The sequence below is a fragment of the Kryptolebias marmoratus genome, linkage group LG21 (genome assembly GCF_001649575.2).
Source record: "Kryptolebias marmoratus isolate JLee-2015 linkage group LG21, ASM164957v2, whole genome shotgun sequence".
NCBI lineage: Eukaryota > Metazoa > Chordata > Actinopteri > Cyprinodontiformes > Rivulidae > Kryptolebias > Kryptolebias marmoratus.
This window is the reverse complement of record NC_051450.1, coordinates 15,810,144-15,833,010: the sequence shown is the minus strand read 5'-3', so window position 1 is coordinate 15,833,010 and position 22,867 is coordinate 15,810,144. Positions and strand designations below refer to the sequence as shown.

Below are 22,867 nucleotides of genomic sequence, written 5' to 3'. Positions count from 1 at the left end.
CCCCCCACCCACCCCCTTTTTTTTTAATACGAACTGACATAAAATGTATAGAAAAATGTCAGGATTTTCTGTGTTTTGGTTCTTTGTTTTAGTTTTGTCTTTTAGTTTTCTGTTCCCTGGTCTCTGTCCACCTCCCCAGTACTTTTCCAGTCACATCTGCCCCGCCCATCTCCACCTGTCAATAATCATTATCACGCACCTGGGCCCATTTACCTCCTCTTCTTCAGTCTTTAAAAACCGGTCACTGTTCATCGTTCTTCACGGGATCATTCCACTTGTTCACGTGTTTTGCCTTTCTATGCCTTGCTTCCTGTTCTTGCTTTTGGTTATTGTAAGTTTTGCTGCCACGTCAGCCTTTTTGTTTGTTTATTTAAGTCAATAAATTAGTTTCCTCTTTAAACGATGAGCCTGCGCTCTGGGTTCACCTCCGTCCCTGTCCCCCCTTCTGACAGAAAAGGGAAATGTTAGAGGACCTGACATCGACCATCCTGCAGGTTTTAGACGTTTCTCTGCTCTTCAACTTCAGCAGCAGCCTGTTATTCACTCAGATCAGGTGCCGAAGCACAGAAACATCTAAAACCTGCAGGATGGTGGACCTCCAGGACCAGGATTGGACGCTGCTGGTTTAAGTGGTTCCCCAGCAGCCAAACAATCCCTCCGTCTGTATCCAGTAATGCTGCCAAAAGCTGGATGGATTTTAGCACATCTCTCACAGACAGACTGAGCTCTGACACGACGGGTCAGCCGAGGCAGGCGCACCAGAGAAAACCCCCGAGGGGCTTGAATGAATATCCATCACTGCATAAATCTGAAAAATAAAAGGCTTCCGTGGACTCTGAAGGAGAGGTTTGAGTCACAGCACCTTTTAACAACTCTGGTTTAGCTACTTTAAATCCATCTGAAGGCTTTATTTGAAAAAGAAAAGAGAGAACTGAAGATTAAATTACATTATGAGAACAAAAAGACATTCAGCTAATCGAATTCAGATCTTGATTGAAGTTAGACCGTTACAGTTTGATGTATTTTTAGTGTTAGATTTGCTGTTTTGGACTTTTTGCAGAGTTAAAGAAAACAATTTAAGCTGTTTTTCTTATCTGCTCGGTGTTAGGAAACCTCGAAGAACGAGGAACGGTTCTCGCCCTCGGAGGAACTCCTCTTTTCTCTTCGCGTTCTGTTTTAGGCACAACGCCGCGGCAGCAGTCACGAGGCTAATTTACTAAATGCCTCCACCCTCAGGGATCGCAGACCCTGGAACAGCCGAGTCTGTTCCCCGTCCCTGAATTTGTTTATCCACACACATTCAGCAGCACTAAGTCGTGTTCTGACTCCTCAAATGACTTGCGTTAATTTTACGGCACCCTAAATCTTAAATATGGTAATGGTGCCAGGGTTTGCTTCATGCCCGCTGAAGGGCAGATGAAACTCAGTGACTGAGCAATAAGTTTTGTCCCCACAACAATCATCAGTGGATGATTTGAACTCAGAAGTTGTTGAATTTTGCAATATTTTCTTCCTTTCTCCTTTTTCCTACAATCGTCCTTCTTACAGCCTTCTTTAGCATTTAGCTTTAGCATTTCAGCTGCGTTCCTCTGAATCAGCTGTATGCATTTATGATCAATCGGATCCGTCTGTCATGATGGGCGTGGGAGAAGGACCCAAATGCAGGACGGCAAGCTGGTGATAGATTTAATCCAAAGATAAAATAACAAAATACAAAGGAACTCGAAAGTGGACTTGACGATACTGCAAAGTCTAGACATGAACAGGGTAACAAAACAGGCGAAACCAGCACAGGGGGAAGGAAAAGGACTGCTTAAATACAAGATGGAGACAAAGGACCAGGGCTGGTTACTGACAAGACACGGGTGAGGGGAGAGGACACAAGGAAACAGGAAACACAAGCAAGGGGAAAACCAAGGAGAAGACTACACCTAACACTAAGAACACACAGGGATTAATAATAATAATAATACATAACTCAAAGATCCAAAATGCAAAGTCCAAACAAAACTAAATAAACGGAGAACCTAACACCGTCTGATTGCCAAACACATTCCACAGATATTGCTCGCTCTGACAGTGCGACGACAATAAATTATAAATATAATGCTTCGAACCACCTCAGTTTGGAGAAATGGAGATGAGCTCTGATCGGACTGACAAGCTAATAGCTAGTCCTGTCAGTTATCCTGGGAGGACTATTGCTTGCAGAGGTGCTCCAGGCGGCACCAGAAGTGCTACAGCTAGCTGCTGCAACTGTAATCTTTCAGACTGGAGTTGTTTTTAGGGCGCAGAAATCCACTTTTGGTCTCCGCCGCACTTCAGCCCATCCGTCCGGTCAGAAACGAACTCTGTTTCTCCAAACTGAAGCTATCTGCTGCAGGTAAGACATTAATTCTTCATAATCTGTCCACAGAACCCCACATTAAAGAGCTAAACTCACCAATAATCTGACACCTTAACTTCTCTTTTTTTTTTTAAATGGATCAATAAGCTTTTTCATTTTACTGATTTTTCATTATTAAACGTTTCTTTAGCAAGAACTAATGTCAATAAATTAGAGTACAGTCGTATAAATTCAGACGTTCCCCTCAGATCAGAACGATGTTTCCTTATTCCACCTTAAAGCGAGTCTGTGGTCTCTGATGGTCCTTCTTTTTTAATAACAATCAGTGTTTTAATGAATAAACAGCTCATCCACAATATTAAACCTTCCCTTGCTGCTCGTAATAAGGCCGTCCTCAGACACAGCTGAAGTATCTCTGATTAATTAAGTGGTAAATTATTAGTTTCAGGCTCTTATCTCAGATTGGGAGTCTCAGTTTAAACAGATTAAGCTGAAGAACTTTCAGTCTTTTCAGCTGATTAATTAGGATCAGTTTTTCATCGTTACGGCGTTTTTCATGTTGGAGGAAAGAGTCCTTGCATTAATGTGATTTAACTCCAAGGATAAGCCAAAATAAATGTAATAGCAGTTTAGTCTCTCTCTATATATAAGTATGTTCCTAAAAAGATGAACACATGAAACAATCTGTAAGTAAAGTTTTCCTCCTTTATTTCCTTAAGTATTATTTTTTATTTCCTGCAAATCTGCACCTCTTACTAAAGCTCAAATAATGACAATAATCGACTGAGACCGCCTTTAAAAAAAATGATAGGATTACTCATGTTTTAAGTGCTTCAAATTGTTGTGATGATGGGACTCATTTCCCAAAAGCTGCCATCCATAATTTAGTGATTCTTCTTAAGCGAGTCATTTATTCTCCGAGCGTTTCCCACAAAGAAGTCCGACCAGACAGCGAGTCACGCCGGCGTAGAAAACTATTATATGCGTGGATGTTATTTGATCGGAGGGTTTGATGAAGCGAGCCTGGCGTTAAAAGATTTATTTATTTTTTATCCTGAGCTACCTGTAGAGTTTCAAGCCGAGTTAATGCACCAACCCGTGAAAATGAAAACCGCTTTCTTTAACTCGTGAAGCGCAAACGTTTAAAATGATCCGGGAATCAAGAAAACAGTCGAGACTTAAACATGCTGGGCTGTAAGTAATTAACTGTTTGGGTTATCTGTGGCAAAGATAAAAAGCTTTAATATTTATTTATTGAAATGATAAAATCAGTCGTATTTGATTGGTGTTAAGCTGCTAATAAAAGACAAACACAGAAAGGAAAGTGAGACAGAAGCAGCTTCAGTTAAGCTCCTGGAGGAAGGCAGTCTGTTTCCGAAAGCTTTGGACTGAATCTCTCTAAATCCAAATGAGCCAAAACAAAAAAAACCAAAAAAAAATGTCCTCAAAGCTCCGTGGATCTGCCTTTGTCTCTGACCACCTGTCTGTCTGATTATCTGCGCAGTTACGGCCACAGAGATCCATCGTGTCGCTAATCAGAACCAAAAACATGATGAATTATGGAAGGAGTGAGCGGCTTTAAAAACAGAAAATGAAGTGAAAATGGCGAACCTTCGTTGCACGATCGACTGTACGAACAAATTCAGCAAAGTCTCGCAATTACCTTTCTGCAAACTTCCTAAAAAAGTCAAGAGAAATATTTAAAACGAATCGGTTCGGCTTTTTTAAACAACTGCAGGATCAGAAAAGTGGCTTTGCAGCGAACTCTGCGGGTTTTTTTGGGTTAGTTTTTAGTTTTTTACCTCCTGCGGTGTCGGTCTCTGACGTCAGACGAGACGTTCAGCTCGTTAGTTTGCTCGGAAAGAAACCACTTCTCTGTGAGATCGATCAAAGAACCATCTGCAACAGGTAAGATATTAACCGCTCATTACAGAACCCCACTTCAAAACGTCTGTTTTCGCTTTTTATTAAGCTATCAGCCGATCGCCGCGTCCTTCTTGACGTCTCGTTTGTCATTTTGGCTGTTTCATGGAGCTCGTTATTAAAAACCCTGTTAGCTGCTGAGCTCCTCCCACAGTTTATCAGCTGGAAAAAACAAAACAATCGAGTCCATTCACGTTTGTTTAGAGGGATTGTGCACCAATACGATTCACTTTGACAGATTTCCAGCAGAAGTGAAGGAACTGGATGTTTTAATTTCTAAATAATTGAAGGAAATGAACGCCGCTTTGCCTTAAGATGTGAAAACACACCGAGCTGAAACCTTTTCCAGACCAAAGTCCTCCTATATGAAAGTCTGCAGATATAAAGACTCCATCAGAGGCGTCAGTCTATAAAGCTTCTCCTCCTCTCTGTCATGTTGCTCCGATGGACGCCGACACAAACAAACAGTAACCTTTAATCTGTGTGGCGACGCCGGCTGACCCGTTTGACCACGAAGGAGAGACGAGCCATTCGGTTTCCAAACCAACAGACTTATTTAAAACTTATAACAGAATCCAAACTTGGATTTTCAAAGATGAAATCTGTCATTTCTTCTTACTTCCTTGTTATTTTTCCAGTCTTTAACACTCCAAACATTTGAAGCATTAATGCATATCATCTTAAAAAGTGACCCGGCAGCTCTTACAACTATGGAGAAACAATCTGAAGCCCATTTTTTTTTCAGAGAAATCACGAAAATCGTCAAAAAGAACGAAACTGCGTTTCATTTAAGCCGCTTACAGAAGTTTTTTGTGCCCCTTGAGGTAATAAACGATACTTCCACTGCTTCCTTTCGTGCAGAGCTGGTGAAAAGAGATCCTGATTTCAAATATTTACATTTAAAATGTTTCAAAATATCGTTTTTTCAGCTCATTTTCTGTCTGAAGTGAAGTAAAAGCGTAACTTCTGATAAGAATCTGCAGTTAGGAGCCGAAAGCTAGAAAACTCTCCAGACTTTCAAAGTGCAGCTAAAGCGGTGGGGTTTAAAGTTCAAGTTGGGAGGAGATCAGCGTCAGGAGGACAGATTTCTTCTCCTCTGAACACCTGAAGTGATTTACCTTGAGTTTGTAAAATTCAGACACTCACCAGAAGATATTTCTAAGAGAAAGGATTCAGTTTTGGAGCTAAAATTGACTCTAGACCCCGGACTATTCATCACTGAATCTATATTGTGTTATTTTATCAGAGCAAAATCAAACCTTTTATCGTTTCTGCTACTTGTGACCAACTTTTAATCCTTTTCATTTTCCTGAAAAGACTCAAAGAAATGCTTCGACCACAGCTGGATATGAGGGAAACTCAAAAAAAAAAAGATGGAGAAGCGATAAGTCAAAACACCATCCCAAAATATGAAACACTGTAAGAGAACACATAGAATCAAATTAGACTCCATATAGAGAAAAATCCCTCAATTCTTCCAGAAATAAAGCCTTTTAATCCCTCTGATTGTGCACATAGTAACCTTTAAGGTGAGTAATTTTACACACGACCCTTTTAAGGTATTTATCTGGCTGCTTTTTTATTACAAACAATCCTAGAAAAGATGCAAAACCAGGTCTCCCGTGTCTCAAATCTGCACTTTTCTCAGCCCTCCAGGTCGACTTTGAACCATTAAACCATTCCTCAGCGGACAAAAACCACAATTTAACTTTTTATCATTCCTTCTTCTTGGCTGGGACTTCTCTGTGTCTTAGGGAATAGGATGAGACGTGAGATAAGGATCAGTTTTCCAGTATTTATATAAATCCAGTTCCTCTCTGCAGGCCGCAGCGCTGCACAAAGACAATAGTGGCTTCCATCGGCAGGAAGGAGTCGGCCGGCACGCTGCGAGTTTGACGTTTTCTCAGGGTTTGCAGAAACCAGTGTAACCAATCATTTCTGCTCCCGCTGCAGGGAACCTCTCTAAAACCTGCACGGCGGACGGCTGGACGAAGATGCATCCCGTTGACATCGCCGTGAACTGCGGATACAATCTGAACGGCACCGGCGATGACGTGAGTGTAAACTGAGGCCCCGCGGCGGACGAACGCAGCCACAACGCCAGCAGGAGGTCAAAGTCGAGAGCCAGCGGGCGGGGAGAAATAATTTACCAAAAAAAGGAGATTTTTGGTTTTCTTTTTACTCTTTGGGTTAGTGTTTGTGCTGGGAATAAATTATATAAATCTTTGGATGTTTATATCCCTTATGGAGCAAAAATCTAATAAGATCTCCTAAAGATAAGTTTTAATAATGACAAACATTTAAAGTAAATCATGTGAAGTGGTCTTTGGTTAAAGCTCAGCGAGGAAAAGAAAGTCTTTCCTGTCAGATGCTCGAAATATAAACATTTGAATTCTCTTTTAGTGGCCATGTTGTCTTTTCAGGCTTGAACGTCTCTCTGCAGAGAGAAACTGTGGCCCAGACGTGGGAAATACTGTAAAATATTAAAGTAAATGACCGTAAATACGGGGAAATGACAAATTTGTTTCTATTTCATAACAAAATGCTAAACAAATACTTTCCTTATGTACCAACCAATAAAATCCTGTAGAAGTATTACAACTAAGGACTTTTAAATAATAAATTTCCTGAAGGCGCAGGCATTATTTCCCCGTCAGGGTCAGTAGTCTGGATCTAACACGTCCAGTCTGCGTCTCCTTCCTTCTTTAGACCTTTTCCCCATTTTGACCAACGTTCTAGTCCTTTTTGTTACGAGGATATGCTTCTATCAAAGCTTCTATCGTTTCCCTTCCCATTTTCCATAAAGGGCTGCGTTCCTTTTACATCGGAGCTCGTAACTGGGAAGTGGGAGTGACGTAACTTCCCGCTTTGCTACGTTCCAGTTGGAAACAAGATGGACGCCTCGCCTGCAGCATAGCCTTTATTTGTCTCGCAGTTTCCGAATATGAAATCTTACTAAATAGATGCGCGCTCCGCTCTCGGAACGTGTTTTAATATTTGCTATGAACACATTAAAAAGTACTGCTTGTACGAGTGATAAAATGTGAAAAAAACAAACTTAAAGAGCAAATATTAACAGTAAAAGTAACAAAGTTTACCTAATAAAGTTGCGACTAGCAGCCATCTTGAAACTGGGGGTAGCTGGAGTTGCTAGGAACTCAAAAGTTCCCATTTACCCACACACCATTAGTTGTAATTTGAAGCAAATGTTAAAATAAACTCCAGTTTTCTTGACAGAGCTCATTATGCTCAGGCTTTCTCGTAAAATCCTTTAATATTTTTGAGACATTCTTGTTTTTTTTTACCAGAATTTCACAAAAAGTCTTCCTAGAACCAACCAGCTTCGAAAAACAAAGGCAGTATATGAGTTACAGAAACAAGATGTGCTGAAATGTAAGAATCTGCAGCGATTTTATTGTATAAACCAGTCGTAAATATGATAGTCCTGTTTCTTTATCTACCTGTGGGAAGCTAGTCTGTTTCAGAAGATATTTATTCCTTAAAACTAAACAATTCGTGAGCTATAGGAGAAACATTCTGACGTGTTCGCCGAGGCGTCTTTGAAGCGCGACACATTTCGCTGACAAGGTTAGGGCAGTCAGGAAGTCTTGTGTTATCAGACATTATGAGCGGTTATTCACGACGCCTCGGGGCCAGGAAGGGGAATGAATTTGTTGTCCGTCGTCCCACTTTGGGTTTGTTTTACTGCAGAGGGAGCTAATCTCGTCTGCGTTAATGAGGCAGGGCGCAGAGAGGACGAAGACGGTAAAAGCTTTCTTTGGTGGGCAGCGGGGCCCTCTGAGTCACGCAGACGGCCTCATTAGCATGCCGCACAGGGATTCAGTCACAGATCGAGGCAGCCGGGGACTCTAAAAGGAATTTGATGTCCGTCCCTCTGCATACTTGATGACTTTGTGTACCACAGGATGCAAAGCTTCAAATCTCATTTTCATCAGCGACAGACGGCGCAGTGAAGCTGAAACTGGCACGTTCTGGGAGTAAATCATAGCTTAGCTGCAGTTAAAGGAATCTAAAGGGAGAGTTTAGACCTTCTGAAGTGAAGCTTTATGCAAAAGTTATGAAGCATTTTCATAAATTCTCACAGCAGCTCATTTAAATGCTGCTTTATAAACCTTTACACATTCTGAATTACCTCGTTATTCCTGCAGAAACGTGATGATACTCCCGCCCAAAGCTGCACCCAAACTGCTATAACTAGCCGCTGCTGCAAATAATTAAATAAGTAATTGTGTAAGGCAAAACTAGCATTTACATAAATCCTTAAAAGTCGAGTTTAGTCAGAAATAAACTCCAACAAGAGCTATCTACAGCAGGTAAGATGCTAACTGTTCGTAACCTGCCTACAGAACCAACTTTAAAGGTAAAATTTCATTAAATCTAATTTTTTACTTAAATCAACCAGAATTTTTGCATTTATATAAATATAATTATCATGTAAAATGGTGCAAATGTGCTTCTAAAGAAGGTCTTGACTGTAAATCTGACAGCGCGTCGTGGGAATCAAAGCAACCAGAACTCGTTTGTTCCCATCGCTGCCGAGAAAAGAAATTGTCGTTGAAGCTGCGTCATCTCGTACGGGAATTTCAGGAATTTTCTGCAAAGGTTTTAGCCGTTCGAGCTCTTGCCCCACGGGAGTTTAAGTTTAAATTTAGCGTCGGCCTGGTGGGATTTCATTTTATTTTTTGTGTGTGTGTGGTGTTTGACGGGTTGACCTCTGACCTCTGAGGATCCTTCCACAGAGAGTGGCTATATATCCCCCCACAAAAAAGACATTTTCTTTTACGTCAAATGTTTGGGATTAAATTATCATCATTTGTTCTTTAATTCTGGTCGAATCAACTAGAAATTAAAGCACTTTAAATTTGGTCATTAGTTTAATTTTAATTAAACGTTAGGTGCTGCGCTTGCAAACTATTTATTGGTAAAAACAGAAGCTGTTATCTTTGACAAATGCCCCGTGGTCTGCTCTGATTGGTCAGCTACAATGACCTGATCAACCTTTGAATAAAGGTTTATCTGTACAAGAAAAGTTATAAACATTTTAATTAAAATTTCAGGAACGAATTGACTTAAAGTCCTCTCCGGATCACCTCATTAATGTTAACTGTACTTTACATGCAACCAACAATAGTTCTGTAGACCTCAAGCTTTAAAAATTTTAGTTTAATTTGATGTTTTGTTTTCGTTTTTTCTTCAGGGGAAGTTTTTCTGGCAGGTGAAGATTGGCTACACCATCGGTCACAGCGTTTCTCTCATCTCTCTCACCACAGCTATCGTGCTCCTCTGCATCTTCCGGTAGGTGGATGCTGCTTTCCATCAGAGACTCGCGGTCCTCAGCCGGTTGCCATCTTTAAACAAAGAGTGACGAAAATGTGAAGTCGGCAAGGCGCGGAAGAGGGGCTCTGAGCTCAAAGTAAAGTGATGCACGTCGGATCGAGACAATTTCTGGAATCTTCTCCTCTGATTAAACCATATTGTGCAGCTAAACAGTCCCCCACAAAGACCAGGATTAGACTCAAATCAATGCCACTCTGGTTTTTCCTCCCGATTTGACTTGAAGTGTTGGAATTTTCTCTCCGAGTGGCCTCGAACCGTGCAGCCAATTAGATAAATCCCTCCCTGTTCCTGTTGCAGGGCCTCGGCCGGAGCGTAAGATTGGTGTTAATCCTGGTGGCTTGATGTGACAAAGGGTGGCGCGACAAATGATACGTTCCGGGGTCGAATATTCGGTGGAGTTTGTCGATTTTTGGCTCAGTTCACACTCAGGCTCCTGTTAAACTGTGAGACACCGATCCTTCAGCTTGTCACTCAGACTTGATGAATCGGATTTTGGCCGACACGTTCCTGCTCTTCGGGGCTTTTGGAGGAACTCAGATGATTGATGTATCTGCTGTTTAATATGTGAGCTGCTTGAATGTTGCTGCAGGAATGTTAGTTACACCTTCTGCAATCTCAAAGGAAAATCAGACCTCTACACGTGCAGAATAAACTCTATTTATTATTTGTTTTGTTTAACTTTTGACACATAACTCAAAGCTTTTTTGGGGGTGTGCATTATGTTACTGCACTGACTGTAAATGAGCTACAGAAATCATCAGAAGCACATTCACTGTATAATTATTCTTGTGCTCGCTTCATCATGTCAAACCTAATCTGATGCAACGAGCAGGAGCTGCTCATCTTTACACACCCCAGCTAATTTCTGTTCGAGCCCACGCTGTACGTATAATTAAATGCCCATTTTCTAATCCTTTTGTGTGACTGAAGTTAGTTTTGTGTGTGTGTTTTCTGAAATTACCACACGTCTTGGGGTTGGTTACTTTGGCACGCACGAGCTGAACGGGCGCCCGTCTGAGAACTCGTTGACCCTTACCTGCTTCCACGAGCTGCAGGACGTGGCGAGGTCAGAACGATCAAATAAACATGAGAGAGTGGGATGGAAATAAGCCACATCTCTGATGGAGGCTGTGGTGACGGAAAGGCAAAATGAAGATTATCAATTGGAAACTACAGGATGTGGTCTTTTTCCAAAAACGCACCACGTATTGCAGGAAACGTACTTCTGTTCAGATCCTATTATTTGGGATTTCATGGAGAGGTTATGAACACTTAATATCTTACCTGCTGCAGGTAGTTTCTGGATTCGTGTTGGTGTGGATTCCCGGTCACCCCAGACATGACGCACCCTAAGAGTCCATTCGACAAAACGACCGGACCTATTTTCTGGGATTTTATTGACTCATCCAAGGAGCTTTCTCAGTCTAGGAGCTCTGTTCAGTTCGAACTGAGGAAACATCTCCACAAAACAAAAGAAGCCCAGTCACCATTTAAAAAAATTTAAAAAATGATTAAGTTCTGACTGGATTTAAGAGCTAACATCCAGACTGGAAAAGCATGGACTGAATGAGGAGCTGCTTCAAGTGGAGGAGTTTAAGGATCTCAGGGTCTTGTTCACTAGTAAGGGAAGAATGGAGCGTGAGATCAACAGGCGGATCGGTGCGGCTCCTGCAGCATTGTGTACTCTGTACCGGTCAGTCTATGCTCCTACCATCACCTATGGTCATGAACTTTGGGTAGTGACCAAAAGAATGAGATCTTTGATACATGCGGTTGAAATGAGTTTTCTCCACAGGAGCAGGGCTCTCCCTTAGAGAGAGGCGGAGGTTTGGTTATCCAGGAGGGACTCGGAGTAGAGCTGCTGCTCCTCCACATCGACAGGAGCCAGCTGAGGTGGCTCCAGCACCTGGTAAGGATGTCCCCTGGACGTCTCCCTAGAGAGGTGTTCTGGGCATGTCCAACTGAGAAGAGACCAAGGACATGCTGGAGAGACTGTCTCTAAGCTGACCTGGGAATACCTTGAAATCCTCCTGAAGGAGCTGGAAGAGGTGGCTGTGAAGAGAGATGTCTGGGCTTCCCTGCAACCCAACTCTGAAACAAGCGTTAGATAATGGATGGATGGACTAAAGTGGACTGCTGCCTCCTTAAAGCATTAAATGTCAAAAAGCTCGTTAATCCAGTCAGAATTAAACCGTTTCTCAAAACTGAAGCAGGTAAGATATTATTTGTTCATAACCTTTTCACAGAACCCCACTTCAAAAGACAGGAACTATCACCTTTTATCACTGAACTATTTATTGTTTTATCACAAATATAACTTGTTTTCTTTGATTTATGAAATACTTTCCATCAATCTGTTGACAACTGAAATATATATTTAAAACAAGGTGCTACATGCAGTAGGACCTGAAGAAATCAAACATTTAATGAAATACTATTATTAGTATTTGCTTTGATTTAAAATAGTGATGGCACATAAAACAGTGTCACATATTAAAGCCTTTTGTTTTGCACACAAGCACTCAAGGCTAATTTACAGACCCTGTCCCTTCCTGGGGACTACTCCCTCAGCTGGAGACGAGTGTCCAGAGAAAACCCACACAGGTGCGGGGACGCCACACCACCTCCACACAGAAAAGCTCTGTCCAGTTCACGCTGCCGACCTCCACACCACCCCGAAGAACGCAGTTAGCAACAAATCACGACGGCGGCGTGCAACAATGGTGTTTTCATTCAGCTGTGGCAGAATGTGGACATGCTGTCCTGGGTGTGAATGAGGAGAAATGAACACGTAATGCCTCCAGCGGGGGCGTTAAATTATTTGAAATGTGCTTTAGCGCCAGGAATAAATGCTTTTTCCTGCCCCGGGGACAAAATGTCCCGGAAAAAAAAGTTACTTAGAAACTTTACGCCTCTCTCCATCCCTGCTAATTATCTAATCCCTAAGAATAATAATGTAATCAGGAGGTGAAACGTGTTAAATAATTGGATAATTGAGAGTTTCATAAGCATTTACTTATTTGGAAATTTACCTCTCTTGTCTGCATTGTTGAGATGTGTGAAGGACCATAAAAAGGCTTCAATCTGCTCTGGAGTGGATCCACCCACTCAGCAGCTAAATGAATTCAGAGGCCTGATTATGATTTAATTTGCTGTCATTTCAGACCATTAACTCTCGGGGCTTTGGATAATTAACACGTAGACCCCTCGCTCATTGATTCGTTTGTCTGTTTTGTTCCAGAAAGCTCCACTGCACGAGGAACTACATCCACATGCACTTGTTCGTGTCGTTCATCCTGAAGGCCATCGCCGTGTTCGTCAAGGACGTGGTTCTTTACGAGGTCAGGGATGGGGACGACTGCTCGTCGGGCTCCGTAAGTCCATCCGTCCCGGAACGCCGCTGTAGTGACTATTTGTCCATAAAAACAAAACTTAAGTGATCAAACTATAATTCAAATTATCACTTGGTGCACATTGGTTTGTGGTTTTATGCAGTACAAAAAGGCCCAAAAACGTCCAAAAGATTGCAGTTCCATTTTGGATTTATTACAAGTTTTACAGGATACATTTTTCCCAGCATCTCGTCTGCCTCTCCTGCTTTCCTTGCTGGTTCACCTGACTGTTTCACCTGCTCATGACTGATTGACTGGTAAAAAACCATATGACCCCTAATGTGCCTAAAGTCTATGTATTTATGTGAAATACCCATATCCCAAACAAAACAAATGTATAAACTAAACAAATGAATAAACTACAAATTTATTCTAAACAACTAAGATTAAACAAAAAAAATAGAAATTCACCAGAAAATAAACAAATCAATAAACTAAATTTAAAGAATTAACAAAAATTTAGAAATAGATCCTACAGCCGCTGTCGGGATTTGGGAGTTCTGGGCGGAAATGAGTCGTTCAGACTTTAACACTCTGAGTATTTCTGAACGCAGTGATTGTTTCTACCTAAAAAGAAGCATTTTCATGGTTTTATTTTGGTTCTGTATCACCAAATGCTTCACGATTTGGAAAATGGATCCGGATCTTTTCCAACTAGAATATATGTATTTGATTAAATTGATGTTTTTTTTCCTTATTTGGAAAAATGTCTCCAGATATTCTAACAAAAACACTGACATAGCCGCGCCGCGCCACTAGATGGCGACAACATCAAACGACATTTTGCTACAACAATTAAAGATTTTTTTTTAATATAAATGTTCATTTTTTTTATCTTAATAAATAACTTTCAGTGCAGAAACTACTTTTATTAGCGACAGGATGAAGGTTGTGTCATCCTGCTCGGTTCGGGGCTTGAACGCTCGTATTTTCATCCTGCTGGGACGTCTCTGCGCTTGGCGGCTTTGCGTCCTCTTCCTGGAGATCGATGCTGCGCAGCACGTTGAGATGAAGGAACATTTTAAAGCCACTGTCTTTAAACTAATGAGCTTATTAGTCTGTAATTTGGAGGGGGGGTTGGGTTTTCTCTTTGTTTTGGTCTTGTTTCATTTTTGTCTGGTTATTCGGTTCTGTTTATCTTCTTGGTTTGTTCTGTTCTGTCTTCGTCCCTCATGTTTGTGGTTTCATTCAGTCCTCCTCAGTTTCCCTCTCGGTTTTCCCTGTCACGCCCATCTCCACCTGCCCGTCAATATCTCCACTCACCTGTTCCTACTTACCTCATCATCCTCAGTGTTTAAAACCTGGTCACTTCTTCCAATATTGGTTCATTGTTTGTTCTGTTGGTTGTCGCTCCTGGTCCTGGTCCTGGTCCTGGTCCTGGTCCTGGTCCTGTATGTTTCCACCTTAGTTTTGATTTAGTTTACGTTTCTGTTTTTTGCTGCCACGTCAGCTTTTTGTTTTTTTCTTGTTCAATAAATTAGTTTTCTTTATTTACCATGAGTCTGCGCTCTGGGTTCGTCTCCATCATCTCCTCTCCTGACAGTAATTTGCTCTTTTGTCGAGCCCTTACTTGAGGTTAGCATATAAAAACTCGTACCACCTTCCTTGTCCTTCAGACTTTTCACCTCTGTCGTTTTGTGTCCAAACCTGCTCTGATCCATCAGATACAGGTTAGGAAATGTGAAAACTGTAATTTATTTCTTTTGTGTCCATTGTTAGGTGGGCTGCAAAGCAGTCATCGTGTTCTTTCAGTACTGTATCATGGCCAGTTTCTTCTGGCTCCTGGTGGAGGGCCTTTACCTCCACGCCTTGCTGGCCGTGTCCTTCTTCTCCGAGAGGAAATACTTCTGGGCTTACATTCTGATCGGCTGGGGTGAGAACGGGCCCTTTTCCTTTCTGCGCCATTACAGAAAACAGGTTTAAAGTCCCTGAATGTGTTTATATGCTTTGTCCTCAGTGGGTCCAGCAGTTTTCATCACGGCTTGGAGCGTTGCTAAAGCGTACTATAATGACGTGGGGTGAGAGAAACAACACAGAACAGTGAAATCTTTTGCTTTTTTTTCCCCTTTGATTTGTCACATTTTGGCAGATTTGCACGATTGTTTCACCTCTCACCAGGTGCTGGGACATTATCGAAAACACCGACGTGTTCTGGTGGATTATTAAAACTCCCATTCTGGCATCAATCTTGGTGAGTTTGCTAAAAGCCGGATGCTCCTTTTTTTTTTTTTTAATCATTTCTGCTGATCTCTTTGATCAAACTGCTGGAAAAAATGAAGAAAAAAAGGGGAGAAAGATATGCATTTTATATTCCTACTGAACTTCAAAACAGAGGAGGTGAAATGACGCCGACGCTCTCTCTCCACCTGAAAAGTTGTCATTATTACTTTTTTTTTTTTTTGAGTGAAGTCGAAGCTCCTGCTGAAACCTGAAGAGGCTTTAAAGAGAAATGTTGAACCTTGTCAGGAGTGATGGTTATGTAGGACAGACTCAGGCTGCTTTAAGTTCAGGAAAACAACACACATATATACACACAGTATACGCTGAATGGCTACAGGTGAGCTGATTAAAAGCATAAAACATAAATTTATGCGGCGATAAAAACGATGACTCCAAAGACTAAAATTAAAAGAACGAAGCAACTCTGCAAGAAAACCACAGAAATCCACAATCGAACAGCTGAAACAGAGCAAATCAAAACATTAAAACCAAAAACAGACGAGATAAACTCAGACCAGAACCATAAATGTGCTCAAAAGTGCTAATTTGTTCGTCTCTGTGCAGAAAATATTCCCTGCTGACTCGTTGAGAAAAGGCTGATGTGTCACACATTGACTGAACCTCATAAAGAATAAAATAAAGGGAATTATTATTATTATTGTCTTTATGTGCACATCTTTTAGGGGGAAAAGCAGCATACACTGCTGTTTGCATTGCTTTAATAATGTGCTTTTTTTCCCACATTTTGTCGGTTTCTTTAGTTCATTTAGCTGATTTGTAGAGAAGTGAACATTTAGATATGAAAACATTAGTTGGTTCTGCAAGCGTTGGATCGAGTTGGATAAATCTGAGATCATTTTGGTTTTGTTTACAGCGAATTGTTGTTTGTTTGTTGTGTTAGATTTCAGTCGATGGCTGGAAACGTGCTCCTGAATTTCCTCCATCCAGTCAGAAAACAAGACGACGTGCAGCATTTTGTTACGACTCCATAAACAGGAGATCAAATCTGGACATTTACAGATTTAATGCTGTCAGGTTTATGCACTGAACAGTGGGTCCGAAGGGATCTCCTTAAATCCCGTTTTAGATCTAATCCTTCTCCTCTTGGGTCCCTCTTCTCCACAGATGAACTTCGTTCTTTTCATCTGCATCATTCGAATCCTCCACCAGAAGATCAACTGCCCCGACATCGGCAGGAACGAGTCCAACCAGTATCTGTGCGTATATCCTAAATGCCCTTTTCTTCTCGTGTCGTGTTCTTTTGTGAAAACAAAGATTATCTTGACTGAAGCTTGAAGGTTTGACAACTTTCTGACACTCTTCAGGAGGGCAGCTTGTTTTCTGTGCAGGGATGCAGAGCTCGGTGTGTTTTTCAGCTGATGAAGAGCATCTCCTACATCAAGCTTCCCTCCTCTTCCCCCGCCCGCCGGCAGTTTTAATGGTGTTTTCTTCCATCTCTGCTCCGCCGAGAGGAAATGTGACACGAAAAGCACTCCAGAGTCGCATACATTTATTGGAGGGATTGGAAATTGGTTTCACCCGGTGAGAGAGAGACGGGAGAGGGAGAGAAAATTTGAATTTCTGCTTTGTCGTTTCAGGAGACTCGCCAAGTCCACGCTGCTCCTGATCCCCCTGTTTGGAATAAATTTCATTGTGTTCGTGTTCATCCCAGAGCAAGTCAAGACGGAGCTGCGGCTGATTTTTGACTTGATTCTGGGCTCGTTTCAGGTATAAAACCACTCTGGAAGCGTTTTATTGTTGTAATGTATCAGATCTTATTTTTACACCCAATCAGGAGACTGACCTGCTTTTATAGAGGGGGAAACATGTAAGGATTTGGACATCTTGATTGAAAACTCTCATTGTGTTTGTTACAATAAGTCTTAAATTATTCCCAATTTCTTCATATTTTGCCTCCAAGCAGCTGAACTTTCTTGTAATCTTCTGAAGTGGTCTTGATCAAGTTTCGTTCCTGATTTCTGAACGTCTTTGTTTGGACTTTGGCCACTTTTTCTCTCATTTTCAGATGGATGTTTTTGTTGTTGTTCAAGTCATTTAACCCCGAACCTCCTAAATCATTCAGACAGAAAAAGGCTCCCGAACGTCAGGGACGAACTCCACATGTAAAGGATCAAACGGGATCTTTAATCAAATCCAACTTTATTCATGAAGCAGCTTTAATCAGCCAAACAATAAAAAAGTGTAATTGAAAACAGCTGTAAATTGTTTAAAATAAAATAAAAACTAACAAAAGGGCTGAAGAAACTAAGAAAATGTGATCCTATTGATGTGGAAACACACAAAGTAGTTACTAAAATGATCAAATATACGTAAAAATGTGAATTTTAAAGACTGAAAAAGGAGCGAGAGGACAAAAAAAATGGATAAATACAAGTTAAAATCAAATAAAACTTACTGTTTTTCTTAGAAATAAGTATAAAACTAAGCAAGGTTGAGTAAAGTAGAAATAGATCGTATTTAAACATAATTAAGCCAAACTAGGTTCATGATAAATCTAACTAAACTTAAATAATTTCACTAAAACCAAGATCAAACAAGTACGTTTTTGCTTCTTTTATTTTAACTTTTAGATACTATGTTATTAGCAGCCTGTCACAAAGACAGTTTGGTCATTTTTCTCATCCAGATGGATGAAAAGTGACAAAAAATAACCCAGTTTGACACAGAAAATAGGATTTTAGCACAGAGTAGTTGATTCCCAACATCTTTAGTCTTTCCTGGACTTTCCTGTTTTTTTATAATAAGCCATAACCTTCAGACGCTCTTCACTTTTACTTATTCTCTCCCCGCTCTGCAGAATCTGCTGTCAGGTTGAGAGACTGGACAGAAAATTAAAAACAATAAAAAGACTGTGTTGGTAACGTTCCAATAAAAGTCTGGAGAACGTCCAATCAGGACCACTTTACAGGATTACAGGACAGTCTGGCTCCTTGGAGGCGAAGAATAAAAAAGTTAGGGTTGGTTTGAAACTTTTCCTTTCAGCTGCTCTCCTCCACCTAACTCTGTCCTCTGTCCAACTCCCTCCATGTCCCCTCTAACTGCATCCATACGTCTCCTTTTTGTCTCTAACATCCTTCTATCCACTGTCCCTCTGCTCATGTCCAAACCGTCTCAGTCTCGCCTCTCTAACTTTATCTGGACCTCTGATGACCTCATTCCTAATCCTGTCTATCCTCGTCCCTCAGCATCTTCAGCTCAGCCACTTCCTGTTCTGTCTCCCGTCTTTTTGTCTCCAAACCGTCCAACAGAAACTTTTGCGCAGCACTTTCTAGATAAACAAATGAAGCAGTAAAAAGTGCCGTATGTCAGCTTCGGTGTAGAATGATGAACACTTCAACCAGGAGATCCCAGCCGCCGCTTCATCTGTGCGTTTCTGTCTCCTCAGGGCTTCGTGGTGGCGGTCCTTTACTGCTTCCTGAACGCTGAGGTGGGTGACGTAAACGCAGTCAACATTTACATTCAGGGACCGTCCTTAAAGCAGGGGCCTGTCTGCCAGGTGGGACGGCTTTAGTGTCGAAGGAGAGATTATTTATGTCCTCAGAGCCGAGCCGGGTCGAATCATTCCACTCCACGCCGCCTGAATAGTAATTTGGTGAAACTTTCAGCCAAGCTTCAAGCCTGCTGGTCGTTTTATTGGACTTTTAAATCGATGACGAACGGCACTAAGACACGGCAAATTAGATGCAATAATAAAAGCAAATAAAATACTTTTTAAGTTATCTATATTTAGGCTCATCAGGTAAACTCCACAGCTGCACTTCGCTCCAGATCAGGACCTCCGGAGTGATGTTATTTCTTCTCTCCGTGCGGAAAACGTGCCGAACCGGGGAGCTGCGCACGCAAACCTTCATGATGTTGTTAAATTCAAAACAAAAGAAGGGAAGCGGGCCCGTAAACAAACGGCGACCCCCGGTGATAAAGAGCACAATAAGTTCACCAAGTTTAAGGTTTTCCGTCAGAAAAATCCTCCAAACTGTTGAGAAAACGACATGTTTTCGTAAAAGAAGGGTTGGATTTAAAACTAAAGCATTTAAACTATGAATACTTAAAGCACAAAGAGGTCGATCAGCTGTTAAAACTAAATTTATTTCATTTTCATTTGCATTAGATTGTGACGTAAAGATTCATAAATCAGCGTTTGTATGAATACGATTTTTTTTAAGATGGCAGCACTTTTTGTGTTGGAGCCCCTTAGACTAGCCGTTAGCTCGTCAACTGTTCAGTCGGGATGTTTTTGACCAGATTCGAAGGCGTTTTCGTGCCTGACCTCGCTCTTTGCGCTGCAGGTGCAGGGAGAGATCAAGAGGAAGTGGCGGCGGTGGCACCTGCAGCGGTACATGGGCTCCGACACCAAATACCAACACCCGTCCATCGGCAGCAGCAACAACTTCAGCACCCAGATCACCATGCTGACGCGCTGCAGCCCCAAGTCGCGGCGCCGTTCGTCCTCCTGCCACGACGACCTGTCCCGCATGTGACCGAGGCGTCCAACATCAGCACAGAAAGAGACATCTGCTTCCTTAAACAAACCTTTGAGTGAATGAACACGCACGCAATTTTTGCACATTGGAACGAAGAACATTTCCCCGGCTTTTCACATTCCAGCACGAGTTTTCATATTATACTGTTGTGACTCATTTACCAAATTGTTTCCGAGGTCCCTGAGTGCTCAGACGCAGAGGAAAGTGCATCGCCTATAAATGTGGCTAAACAAGCTGTCCGGTGCGTCATGACGAACTGATTTAAAGCCACTTAGTGGATTCCTGAAGCTCCACGTGAACAAAGCTACGAAGCCACAACCATTAACGATAAACAAACATGTTTTTTTTTTACTGTGTTTTATTATGTGTGGATTTTGCGACGCGAAGCCGCAGGCGGGCAAAGAAAAGCACCAGAAGCTTTTAGGCTTTGATCGGGTTTCAGCTCAAACATGCTTCAAAGCTTCTAATGCCAAAAAAAGGAGAAAAATGCAGAAATCCCAAACATTTAAAGCTTCGGATGAATGTAAACCTGATTGGTTTGGAGCCAAAACGCCCTTTTCTGCACTAATCCTTCAACCCTCCCAAATCTATGATTTTGGTTGTGCTTTTCACGGTTTCACGCTCGTTTTTTTGTTTACTTTTTACTCCCGAGTGCCTGATTTCAGGGTCATGAAGTGACCCCTGAGAGGAGATAACCTTCACGCCACTCAGGCCTCGAATGTTTACACTGAATGAGACGCTGTACAGTGTAAATAAAGTGGTTTAATGTAGATTTTGTGCCATATGCTTTGCACTGTGGCTGCAATAAGACGTTTGACGTTGCAGCACGTGTCGGCCGTCAGAAGCCCGCCTGTAAGGGGGTTCACGTCGGCCGTTTGTTGTCAGGTGTAAAATCCGAGCCTCAGATTTGACGGGGATGAGGCTCAGGCACTTTTACAGACAGTCGGGTTCAGTATAAACCAACTGGACGTCTTTTCTTTAATTTTTGAAACATTTCAGCACTCGTCCAAAGGCTCTCTGTGAGGATTTTAAGGCCACTGACCTGCCAGCTCGTCGAGGAGGTCAACAAAGTGCTCCGTTTCATTTATCTTAATATATCTGAGCGAAAAAAAAAGATTCATTTCAGCTCCTACTCTCGAGGTCAGCCAGGTTTGGTGAGGAACGTACCCAACGCTGGACTCGAACTCGGATGTTTTAAGAGCCGACGGCAGCGAGTCGGGCCTGAGGACGTGCTGTCTGCGTTTGATTTATTCCTAATTTATCCAGTTTCAGACAAGAACGAATCAGATAACGGGACAGATTTGGGCAAAATCATCTCCACTGCTTTAGCTTTTTGACCCTTATAGATTACTTTACCAACATTTGACATGTTTTGGGCCAATGTTTAAAGCTGGGAAGCTGCCCGATCACAAATATTGGACCAAATATTGGACCAAATATTGGACGTGAACCAGCTGGTCCCAGTAAGGGAGCAGGACCCTCAGATAACATTATTCAGGTGTTGACTCCAGTCGAGTTACTACATTTTTTAATATATTTAGCTGCAACCACTTATTTCGTTCCTAAAAGGAAGGTCATGTGACGCTGTGACTGTGAGTGGGCGGGACTTAAAGCCCCTCATTAGTGAGCAGACTGTAGTTACAAAAAATTCCAACACTGTAGCTCCCATAAACTTTATTTCCCAACGACAGCAGGTGGAGACACCTGGTCTGGGTTTATAATATATGTTGATGGTCTAACCGGGAAAAAGTTTACATCTTTATAAAACAATTAAACCACAATCCGTGGTCAGAAATGATGAGATTCAGACGCACTGTGAGTTTGAACGTGAAACCACAAAAAAGGGCAACTTTTCTTTAAACTCTTGTAAAAAAATAAACATTTCCAGGTAGAAAGTTGAGAGAAACAGAGCTGAGAAAGTCCAGGATTAAACAAAACATCATTTTGACAGCTAGTCTTTAAGAAAATGCATTAAAGAGCTTGTCTCGATTTAAGTCCTAAAGAGCAAACAAGCCATTAAAAATATGAGATTTCATCAAACTCACAAGACAAATAAATGTAATCGAACAAAGTGGTGTTTGTCTTAATGTTTGTAACGTTTAAAGTTAATATTAATTTATGTGAAAAGATCTGTACATAGTAAAGAGCAAATAATAACTGGGTAAAAGGGAAACCAAACAGTATAATGTGCACTTAAATTAAATATAACATAAATATGATGTGTTTGTATATATTTATCTGGAAAATGAGTTTTTGTCTTGTGTAAATGTAAGTAATGAGACGTGTGCAATGCTTCGTTACATCGTTGTGAAGCTGTAGATGTAAATATTTATTTTGGTGTACATGTCGTGTTCTATAAATATGATTTTTGAATAATCTAATGTGCCGTTTTAAATGTAAAGAGCTCATAATGAATAAAATTGGATTTAAAGAGCAAGAAGGTGAAAGTCCGGCATTGTTTTCATTCACTTCGGCTATTTTTTTACACATTTACTGTTTGCTCATGCTTGTAAAGCCATTTTTCCTGTTTTTTTTTACATTTATTTAGTCATATTTCAGATTCGTTCACACCTAACAAATGCATTCAGTGTTTCAGCTGATAGGAGAGTAACACGGCCGGGAGAAAAAAGCAGGAGAAGCTGTTTGTGACGGGGAAATAAGAGGGCTGCGAGCACTCGGCAAGCCTCACAAAAGGAATTATCTCTGTAATGACTGTACTTTTTCACTTGAATTGTGCGAAAGGTCGCCGTGCCCCTGAAAGACAAAATCATCTGGAAATACCTTTAAAATCCATCTTAAAGCCGTCAGATTTCCACAGACGATAACTAAAGAAGATTTCTGTTATCTGGATTTATCAAAGTCAGGAATAAAGGACGATCAAATCGATCAGCCGATTTGTTTTTCATGGTGATGTTATGGGATATTTTGTACGGTAAAATGTTAGTTTAGAGCTTTTATTGTCGGGTTCTGTGGAAAAGTTATGAACAGTTAATATCTTACTTGTTGCAGATCGCTCTTTGAAGGAGCTCACTTTGGAAAAATCCTTCATTTTAGACCAGACCGAACACAGACCTGGACCTGGACCTGGACCTGGACCTGGACCTGGACCTCGAACTGGACCTGGA

The 22,867-nt window shown here is 41.4% G+C and overlaps 1 protein-coding gene across 1 annotated transcript in view; it reads left to right on the top strand.

Annotated features, from left to right (window-relative positions):
- Positions 1-22,173, top strand: part of vipr1b (vasoactive intestinal peptide receptor 1b) — a 35,318-nt gene extending 13,145 nt beyond the window's left edge. Inside the window, exons 4-13 of the mRNA XM_017406294.3 lie at positions 6,224-6,324; positions 9,489-9,586; positions 12,870-13,002; positions 14,740-14,893; positions 14,978-15,038; positions 15,139-15,211; positions 16,366-16,457; positions 16,839-16,968; positions 18,647-18,688; positions 19,548-22,173. Coding sequence (XP_017261783.1) covers positions 6,224-6,324; positions 9,489-9,586; positions 12,870-13,002; positions 14,740-14,893; positions 14,978-15,038; positions 15,139-15,211; positions 16,366-16,457; positions 16,839-16,968; positions 18,647-18,688; positions 19,548-19,739 — 1,076 coding nt within the window. The 3' untranslated portion in view covers positions 19,740-22,173. The remainder of the gene's footprint in view (positions 1-6,223; positions 6,325-9,488; positions 9,587-12,869; positions 13,003-14,739; positions 14,894-14,977; positions 15,039-15,138; positions 15,212-16,365; positions 16,458-16,838; positions 16,969-18,646; positions 18,689-19,547) is intronic.
- The last annotated feature ends 694 nt before the right edge of the window (positions 22,174-22,867 follow it).